The following is a 10,048-nucleotide window of genomic DNA, read 5'->3' as shown; positions in this document are numbered from 1 at the left end:
GAAGGGCGGCGATAGGTCCTCGAGTGCCGCGTGGGTGCCCGGGCCCTCCGCCCTTGCTGCCCATCAATCAGTGAACCCAGTCAGTGAACCACCGAGAGGGGAAAACCTCCCGTTTTCCTAGATAGAACCCGTGGGTATTTTTTTTGGCGGGGGTGGTGTATAGGAGTGGGGAGGATAATGAAAAGGACCGACCCGGAAGCGAAACTGAGGGCACTTCCGTTCTTTGTTCTGTCCCCGGTGTGTGGGTCTGTGACAGGGTCCAAGAGGGCCTGGTCCGAGTCCGGCCCACCAAGTCTCCCGTCTCAGCCCCCAGGGTGAGTCCGGCCGCCCCCGGGGCTCGCGGTGAGACGGAGTCTGTGGTCGCTGGGGAAGTGGGTGGTGTCCGTGCCGCGGCGGCCCGCGGGGCCCGCCCGGAGAAAGGTGCGGGAGGCGCCCCTCCCACCCCTGCAGCCATTCCGCGTTTGTGCGCTCCACTGCCCCAGGGACATCTCGGCGCGGGACCTGCGCGGGGAGGGGGTGAAAGGGTGCTTCAGCTCTGGTTTTGTGATTTAAGCAGTGCCCATTTCGACCACTTAAAAGTTCCGGTGTGGCTGTAGAGCTCTAAAACAGCTGCTGACAGCGACCATAACTTCGTATCTCTCCGAGGCGCTTTTATCAGATGCTAACACAGTTATTCACCCGCGGCAGGAAAGGAGATCCGTTTTTGCTTAACCGAGTCGGAGGAAACTGAGAGGTCTTTGAACCGTTCGCAGTCAAAACTAGGTCTGGGAGGAGGTGTAAACTCAAATTGCGAGAATCAGCCCGCCGTCAATCGAGTCTTTCGAGGGAGACTGATGCAGCTGTCTCCGACTCCGGTTTTCCACTGTGTGCGATCCGTAATTCAATCCACTTCCAAAGAGTGATTGAACACAGACGGTTGTTTATGCTTTGAGAGATGTGTAAACGCCATAGGAGGATGAGCAGGATGATGAGCCTGAAACCTATGATATAATGACAGTAACTAGAAGTCTATGGAGGGTGGTCACCATTGAGTCCAAGTTTTTGATGGACAGTCCTGTGAAAAGAAGATTTTATTATCGAAGCCCTGTAGGGCACTAGGCCTCCATGAGGCTAAAGTCCGAGGGACAGATTTTCATTTTACCATCTGAAGACTTCTTTAAGGGCTAAGCTGCGCAATACCGGAACGGACTCCCTGTTGAAATGAAGTAGCTGAGAATATCTAGCAAGTGAGCTAACTTGTCTTTAGGGTCTTGAATTTCCTACGCTGTTATGAGAGGTTGACATGGAGAATTTTCAGTTCCTTACTAGCTCTCTCCAGAAATGCGACCAGTTTTGGTGGTATTAATCAGTATTCATCAGCTTATGCCCGCTTTCTCTTTTTTCGTATTGATAAATATGTAGCTTAGATTTGACACGTACATGAATATTTTAAATTCCTTTTTTTTTTTTAATGCAGCTTTGTCATTGGCTAAGATCAAAATACCCCGGATCTTGAACAGAGGTTGCTGAATTCCCAAGAAATTACTATCTTGACCTGATAGGGACTAACTCCAAAGAAGGAAATAATCCAGAGTTAAAGCTTTCAATGACTTTTCCTGGTCAGCTTTCTTTGTCCGCAGGAGCAGTTCCAGGGAGTGGGGTTGGCAGCAGAGCAGGGGAAAGGCCCATCCTGCAGCTGAATCTATGGGGGTGCAGTGGAGCGTTTCCTTTTTGTGAGAAACATTGTTTACTGATCCAAACACTGGAGACTTGTTCTCAACAATATGCCTTTGAGTTCCCAGCTTTGGGTAACCCAGCTGTGAGAAGGGACTGTTCTCTTTTCCCCTGGACTCAGAGCCTCAGATTTTCCTTTCCAAGGCAAGTTTGAACTGAGAGTTGATTTGTTAGGAGTATCTGTTCTGGAAATTGTAGAGGTGATTACAAGGGAAAAAATGATGTCTGGCTCTAGGACGGACATGAAGGAGCCCTGCAGGGAGGTGATGGTGACCAGAGGGGGTGTCACCTCCATTTCCAGTGTGCCTGGTTCATGCATGATTCAGAGCTTTCTACCTGTGTGATGGTATTGGTGTTGGACATTCTATACCCCCTTGCTGCCTAAAGAATAGAATTCTCTGAACTTTTAGTGACTCTTACAGATTAATCAGATAGGGCTCCTCTCCTTTTTACACCCTGTGTAAATGCAACAGTCTATAATGATGAAGCAATATTTTTTGCATTCCTCATTTTGTGCGCCTTATGATATAGTTGGCACTCAGTAAATGTGTATTATAGGACCAAATTAATCAACAGGGACATAGACAAAATCCAGGATTTCTCCTGTGCTCTTACCTAATGTAAAGTCACTCTGGTGGATGTTACACCTGTTCTAGGTCTGTTGATTCTTACCAAAGCATTCAAGCATGAAGTGGAAACTTCTACTTGAGATCCAACCCTTAAGCTAAGGGTTAATGTTACATTATATCCACTAAAACCAGGGAAAATAGATCTCTTTTGATTATTGTAGCAACTGCGAAATGGGGGAAGTTAGTAGGGATAAAAAGAGCAATAAAGAATCTTATCTTTTTATTTTGATTTTTTGATTGTTCCTTGCTTAAAGGACTCCCATTCGGATCTAAAGAAATGTATTGTGAGAGAAGGGAGAGAAAAGAAGACTGCTGCCTTCTCGATGGGAAGGAACCCTTCAAGTGGAACTAGTCTTTTAACCCTGGTGAATATGTACAGGTCCCTGTAATGAGACTGCCATGAGGAACACAGAAAGGTCCCAGGTTCCTCAGTAATCTCCCAGCATTGCTAAGACTAGAAGCAGAAAACTATTTTAGAAAGAAAGGGATGACAGGAGGAATTTACTTTACAAGATTTGAGCTGTTTGCCCTAGGGCTTTAAGATAGCCATTGTTTTTTAAATGAGAGACCGATAGGAAGAGACAGGAAAATGAGAACTCATGGAAACTTTCTCTGATCTCTACTAATTTGGTGTGATTTCATGGCCCCTTTCTGCTAAGGATAACATCTAAACTAAAATAACAGCTAGAGACCTCATAAAGTAAGGTTTTTCTCCCAACCAATTCTGATGTTTATGAGTTTCTTTTCCTCCTGTGTAAATGGTTAGCTTTAATCCAGTACCCCAAATATTCTTAAAAGTTGATATGAAATATGTGCATTTTAAAAATTTGTGTGTGCACATTTTTCTGATTTACCCTTTTTACTTTGTTTTACATAAACCTTTCAGTGCATCTGATATTTTTCATTTTCAGTAGTTGCTTAGTATTTAATTCTGTTAATGTCATTATTTGGCTCGGGTGCCCTCCATTTTTTGTTGTTATAAATAGCACTCAGAGGGTACAGGGGGAGCCAAAGGTGGGGTATTGTGGAGGAACTTGGGACCTTTTTGTGGTTCCTCTGGTAGTCTTATTACAGAGAGTAGGAATATATCATTACCAGGATCTAAAACTAATCCCTTGCTAGTCTCACTGTTCTTGCTATTCTCAGGCAGTGACTGAATGCTAGTCCCCCTTTTTTCTGTATTCAGGAGATTTTTGTTTGTTTGTTTGTTTTAGGAGATGCTTTATATTATTTTTGAACCTTGAACTTTTGCCTCTGCAGTCCTTGATTCTCATTCAAAACCTGCTTCCTGCTGAGTCTGCAGATAGGAGACCAGAGTGCCAGAGTGTTGGAGCTTCTAGCCCTACCCATGGAAACTCAGGCTGATCATGTATCTCAGGAACCTCAGGCCCTGCTTGAGAGTGGTGAGGAATTCTTCTATTCATTCTTTTAGCAATTATTTATTGAAGTCTCTTACTCACCTACTCACTAGGTGCCAGGTTAGGCCCTAGACCGTAAAGATGAAAAAGACACAGTCCTTGCCATTTATAGTTCACAGCCCAGTGGGAGAGCTGGCAGAAACCAATAAATAATGTATGGCTTAATAGGTTTTATAACGGGCCCATGACTTTTCTGTGGATTGGGGAGTCAGCAGGTTGGGAGGCTGGAGAAAAGATGATATTCACTTACAGGCATCTTTTGTTTATTTATTGCATTCTTTTTTTTTTTAAATTTTTATTAATAAAACAACATACAAGCACATACATTCTTAACATACAAACATCCCATACATGGTATACAATCAGTGGCTTATGCTATCATCACATAGTTGTATATTCATCACTATGATCATTTTTTAGAACATTTGCATCACTACCAGAAAAAGAAATAAAAAGAAAAAGGAAAAACTCATATATACTTTACTCCTCCCTCTCATTGACCACTAGTATTTCCATCTACCCAATATATATATTTTTTAATTTAATATGGGCATCTTTTATTGTCCATCAGCTCTTCCTTCCTCAAAAGTTCCTGTGTTTTCTGACAAGGACAGCCTCGGGAATGAGATGTTGGCAGCTGCACTTCTGAAGGCCAAGTCCCAGGTGAGCCTCCTATATCCTTCTTATGTTCTTATCCCTTCTGTGGACGTTTTTTGTACATTGGTATCCCATTTGGTGCCCTAAACCATAATTCCCTCCTTCAGGATCATAGTCCTTTCCCTCTCTATAATGTAGCTTCATGTTGTATCTTGGACTCTTCTGTCTTTACTCCTCTACCCTAATCTCTTTCCCCCCACTTCCCAAGTACCCATTATTCATCCCCATCCAGAATTATTATTTGGAGTGCTGTTCCATCCCTTAACCTGAAATTGCATGTAGGTATGTGTTGTTTCAGGACTTGGTGACATTTGAGGATGTAGCTGTGTATTTCATCCGGAAGGAGTGGAAGCGTTTGGAACCTGCTCAGAGGGACCTCTACAGGGATGTGATGCTGGAGAATTATGGGAATGTGTTCTCACTAGGTAAGGAGTTATGCTTTCTCCGCAAAGATCCCTTGGTGTTACTTGTTTCCTTGCTTGCTAGTAACAATCCAGTCACTGAAAATAATAAACTGAGGATTAACTTAGTCTCAGAAAATTGCTGGTATTATTCTCATTTTGTAGGTAAGGAGAGTGAAGTCAGAGGTCTTAAATGCTTTCCACATGGTCATATAGATAGTGAGGGGCAGAACTCGAGTGCTAGTTTTTTAACTCTAAATCTAGTATACTTTTTCTATGATATTCTCAGGATTTAGTATGTAATCCACAGATTTTTACAAAGGATTAGCACATCAAGATGCCTGAGTGTGTGATACTGCTCTGTGCCCACGTGAATGTGCTAGGACTCAATCTACATCTCCCCCTTCTCTGCTGCATTACCTCTAGGGACCTTTTACAGTTGTTGCTCTTGTAGAAACTTAAACTTGTTTTTAGGGAGAAATTAGTTTCTTATTTACCCTTTTGGATATAGACAATTCCTTATTTTTTGCTCTATTTCCAGTGACAACATTTTCCTGAGTGGTGTCAGGGGGTCCTCTTCACTCACATTTGAGACCTCCCTGAGTATATCCTTCCTTCTCTGTGCCCCTGCAGATCATGGGTCTGGGCTTGAGCTCTGGGACTGCTCAGTATGAGCAACATAAACCTTGTCCCATGTCTTTCCCATGAGCAGGATTCCAATTTCTGAATCCTGACATGATCTCTCAGCTGGAGTGAGAGGAAGAGCCGAGGGTCCTGGGTTTGAAGGGAACAGAGAACAGAGAGGTCCTGAGAGGTACCTGTACAGGTGAGGGAGAAACGGCTCTTTCTGTCCCGAACACTTATTGCCCTGTCTTTTCCTTTTTAAAATATTGATAAATTAAAAATGCTGCCTAGAACATTTACAGTTAACCCCTATGCCTGAAGTTCCCTTTTCAAACTTCAAAGTAGTGAAAATAGAGAACTCAAACACAGATTGCTGTCCTCAGCCACGTGAGCAACGCCTTGCAGATAGACTCGGAGATGGACTGAACTCTGTGTTTCACCTGTTTCCATGGATTTGGCATGTGTGGCATGACTATAACTATGAGGTGCTTTTCATTGAGGGTTGCAGGGGTCACCAGGGTCCTTATCCTTGCTTCCTTCCATGCCCTGCTGCTGCCTTCAGACCTCTTTCCTACTCTTCTCCTTCCTCACTCTCCTAGATTTAGTTTCTGGTGTTTGCTCTCCCTGTCATTCTTAAACTGCTCTTGCATTTGTCTCCCGATCATATCTACAGTCTCTGACCTCTCTTTGAACTTTTTCAGTTCATTAAGCAGTATGTCCTTATTCTTCTCTGTTTGGCTCCCTGCCTTTCTTCCTGATCCATCCGCTCCTCCTTACCTACTCAGCTTCCTTCTAGTTCTTTTATCCCTGATTTTGTTCCCTTTCTCCTTCCCTGTTTTCTCAGGCCACTTATCTTATTTTTGCCTTAGCTGCACACATGCCAGGTGGGCCTCTCTGCAGGCATGTGAAAGGCATGCGCTTTAAGCACTGTGAACATTAGTCACTTATTTATCCTGTCCTTTGGTTTTTTTCTTCCATCCATAAGGAGCAAGTGACGATTTGCATTTTTTATTATGCCAGATGGTGAGACCAGAACTGAGAATGATCAAGAAATTTCTGAAGACACAGGATCACATGGGGTGCTATTGGGAAGATTCCAAAAGGGTATTTCTCAGGGTCTTAAGTTTGAAGAAGCTTATAAACAAGAAGTCAGTCTAAAGAGGCATCTGGGGAACTCCTCTGGAGAAAGACTGAATAGGAAGATACAAGATTTTGATCAAGTGACAGCTGAAGAAAAGTTAACCCCTGTGGGAGAGAGAAGTGAGAAATATAATGGTTTTGGGAATAGCTTCACTGTGAGTTCCAGTCTTATTTCCCATCAGAGACTTCCTATAGGAGACAGACCCCATAAGTGTGATGAATGTAGCAAGAGCTTTAATCGAACTTCAGACCTTATTCAACATCAGCGAATCCACACTGGGGAAAAACCCTATGAATGTAATGAATGTGGGAAAGCCTTCAGCCAGAGCTCACATCTTATTCAGCATCAGAGAATCCACACTGGTGAGAAACCTTATGAATGTAATGACTGTGGGAAGACCTTCAGCTGTAGCTCTGCTCTTATTCTGCATCGGAGAATCCACACTGGGGAGAAACCTTATGAATGTAATGAGTGTGGGAAAACCTTTAGCTGGAGTTCCACCCTTACTCATCATCAGAGAATCCACACTGGAGAGAAACCCTATGCTTGTAATGAATGTGGGAAGGCCTTCAGTAGGAGCTCCACCCTTATTCATCATCAGAGAATCCACACTGGAGAAAAACCTTATGAATGTAATGAATGTGGGAAGGCCTTCAGCCAGAGCTCACACCTCTATCAGCACCAGCGAATCCACACTGGAGAAAAACCCTACGAATGTATGGAATGTGGAGGAAAGTTTACCTATAGTTCAGGCCTTATTCAGCATCAAAGAATCCACACGGGGGAGAATCCCTATGAATGTAGTGAATGTGGGAAAGCCTTCAGGTATAGCTCAGCTCTTGTTCGCCATCAGAGAATTCACACTGGAGAGAAGCCTTTGAATGTAATGGGTATAAGCAAAAATTCTCTCAGAGATACTGCTGAATTAAATATCAGAGAGTCTACATGAAAAAGATTCTCATACCTGTTTTCCTCACTTGCCCTGAATCTAAAGATTTCCTGCCTTATTATATAAGTACAAAAAACTTAGGATGTTTCCTTTCCAATGCAATTCTTTCACTTTAGATAATGTGGCATATTGAGCAAATCATCCTGGCAGAGTAACAGTGACCTAGTGAATTTCCCCAGGAATGATAGCAGCCTTGACAAATTATGAGGCCAACAACAGATTAAGTGCTGGGATAGAAGGAGGTTCTGGGACTGATCACTCACTTTGGAAGGGAGATTGCACTAAGCCATTTTTCTCCTGAGGATCCTTTCTTTCCAAGGTGGAGAGAGAAGTACAGTAGGAAAAAAATTGCAAGGATTCCTCTAGTTGGAATCAGTGTAGTCAGCACAGAAGGCAGTGGAATGAATGTTCTAGGTCCTGTTTGCCTGGAAGGGGGGAAATAGAGGCTGTATTTCAAAGCCACTGCTCCTAATCTGGCTTCAAGTTTTCAAAAGGAACGTGCTCTTTAGTTCCATAATTCCACTAAGTATGGAAGTATGATGCTGAGGGATATGCTGTTTTATTGAGGGGGTTAAAGGACCCCAAGAAAGGTTTTCTGTGATGTCTGTATGCTTTAGGGCTCTTGGAGCAGCAAGGCTAAGTTTCTGTGAGCAGTCTTGCAGTATTGTAGGATGAGCCCTTATGCCTCCCCTTCTAATAGGACTGGGAAATCTAATCAGTAATTCTAACTTGAGGGTAGAGTGAGTATTAAAAGCATTTAGCATTGGCATCTGCTGCCTTTCTTCCTCTTTCCTTTTTCCTCCCACCACTCCTGTGATGAAAAGGGATTTAATCCAAACCCCTAATTACTAAGGATGCTTTTAAGGAGCTCATGCGGCCAGCTTTCCCTGCCTCCTGTCACCTGTGACATCTGGCCCTGGCAGCCGGACCTGTCCTGACTCCACCTCTGACTTTACCAGCTGAGGAGTGATCCAAATAAAGAGCAACGTCCCAGAGAAGGAAGGTGCTGGCCTGAGCTTGGTGGCAGGGCTCTTTGCCGGATTAGGATGAAACTCCCAGAGTTTCCCCAACGGAGGGATGGTCTTTCATTATGTTTTCCCAATCTTGTTTATCCTGTAGTAAAAATGAAGTGCACTATTAAACAGAATAGTTTTTCAGAAGGAGAGATTGAGTGTATTTTTGTGCAGGGGCCAAATTACATCAGTAAAAGCAGGAAACATTCATGACTATAATGGAATCTCTCTAAAAGTTAACCTTAAAATAATTTTTTACAGACAACTATTTTTCTTTTAGTTCCAAACATGTGACTTCCCTTTCCCTCGAGACTCTCATATTCCCTAGATTCTGCCTCAGGCTTTCTTACAGTCATTTACACTATCACTCCTGCTTAGATGCCCACACTGATGCTTTCATAAGCTGTTGCTTTTGTATGGTGCAATTCTTAAGACCAGTCTAGGCAGGTGGTATTGACCACGGGACCCCTGATGAGACACATGGTTGTTAGGTAGCAGTGGCCATGTTAAAATTTTTTGGTTTGGTAAACTAAATAGCTTACAGAAACATGAGTAGGCCATAACTGATTACACAACGCAATACATCAAAACCAAAACAGCTCTCACAATCCGAAATAAGCTTACTTTAATACAGTAGAGAATAATGTTTGCTGGCACTTCAAGCCAATGTTATTCATGCCCAATAACTCCTTGCATTCATGCCTATGAATTTGTTCACAATATTCCCCCATCTTGTCCAGCGTCTTGTCTCTAGACTTATAAAAATCTGAGTCTCAATAAAAGTGAAAAAGGACCTTAGGAACATCAAGTTCAATGCCTCGTTCAGTACAGAAATGTCACCATCCCTGAGGGAGGCCATCCATTGTATCTTCAGGATGAGAGACTCGTTGCATAGGGCAAAAGCTGGCGATTCCACTGCTGTGCCTTCTAACTGGATATTAAATTGAGCTGAATTCTGCCTTCTTGAAAGTTCCAAAGTTAGCCTCTGATTTTGCCGCTTCAAGTGCCACTATGTAATTATTTATAAACTTAAGAGGGATAGACAAGATTTCCAAGGACATTTTCAGTTATAGTGAAAGCAATTTCATTCTTAATGCTCTCAAGTAGTGTCTGTTTTTTGAGGTCCAATTCAAATAATTCTGAGAAAGAATATTATATGAAACATTTCCAACTGAGGAAAATGCTTGAGTTTAGTTGAATATTCTAAATAACAAAAGTATAAACCATTTAGGGTGGTAGAGAACAAACTGCTTTTTAGTGAATGTATGGTTTTAAAAGGCTTCCCAAAGATATTTTTTTCTTCATAAAGAGAGTTTAAATATTTTCTACTTTGCAATTTAAAGGAAAGTCCAGTCTGGTGTACTACTAAAATATATCGGTAATGAAGAACTGAAGATTTTTAAATGAGTCAATTACCTGGACTATTTTCTGTGTACAAAGGTCACCAGAGTGGTTTTCTGAGGAGCATATCCTACTGTGGTTGCCCATATCACCAGTATTCTA

The 10,048-nt window shown here is 42.6% G+C and overlaps 1 protein-coding gene across 2 annotated transcripts; it reads left to right on the top strand.

Annotated features, from left to right (window-relative positions):
• ZNF3 (zinc finger protein 3) lies at window positions 1-8,692 on the top strand. 2 transcript variants are annotated; one of them, XM_077140697.1, is made up of 5 exons: window positions 1-314; window positions 3,603-3,745; window positions 4,332-4,423; window positions 4,716-4,842; window positions 6,463-8,692. In XM_077140697.1, exons 2-5 carry the CDS (start codon window positions 3,691-3,693, stop codon window positions 7,530-7,532), a joined length of 1,344 nt encoding a protein of 447 aa, XP_076996812.1. In that variant the 5' UTR covers window positions 1-314; window positions 3,603-3,690; the 3' UTR covers window positions 7,533-8,692. The 2 variants fall into 2 exon arrangements, with proteins under 2 accessions (XP_076996812.1, XP_076996813.1); XM_077140698.1 differs by lacking the exon at window positions 1-314 and adding an exon at window positions 456-1,226.
• Window positions 8,693-10,048: the final 1,356 nt, after the last annotated feature.

Source organism: Tamandua tetradactyla, chromosome 23 (genome assembly GCF_023851605.1).
Source record: "Tamandua tetradactyla isolate mTamTet1 chromosome 23, mTamTet1.pri, whole genome shotgun sequence".
NCBI classification, from domain to species: domain Eukaryota; kingdom Metazoa; phylum Chordata; class Mammalia; order Pilosa; family Myrmecophagidae; genus Tamandua; species Tamandua tetradactyla.
The sequence above is the reverse complement of the archived record's forward strand: the minus strand, read 5'-3'. Positions and strand labels throughout refer to the sequence as shown.

What these genes read in the sequence shown, in the direction of transcription:
- ZNF3 (XM_077140697.1), top strand. Translation starts at nt 3,691, where the DNA reads ATGGAAACTCAGGCTGATCATGTATCTCAGGAACCTCAGGCCCTGCTT. An exon ending in TCAGGCCCTGCTTGAGAGTG is followed by an intron (nt 3,746 to 4,331) that starts GTGAGGAATTCT and finishes ATTGTCCATCAG; the next exon opens with CTCTTCCTTCCTCAAAAGTT. An exon ending in TTCTGAAGGCCAAGTCCCAG is followed by an intron (nt 4,424 to 4,715) that starts GTGAGCCTCCTA and finishes GTGTTGTTTCAG; the next exon opens with GACTTGGTGACATTTGAGGA.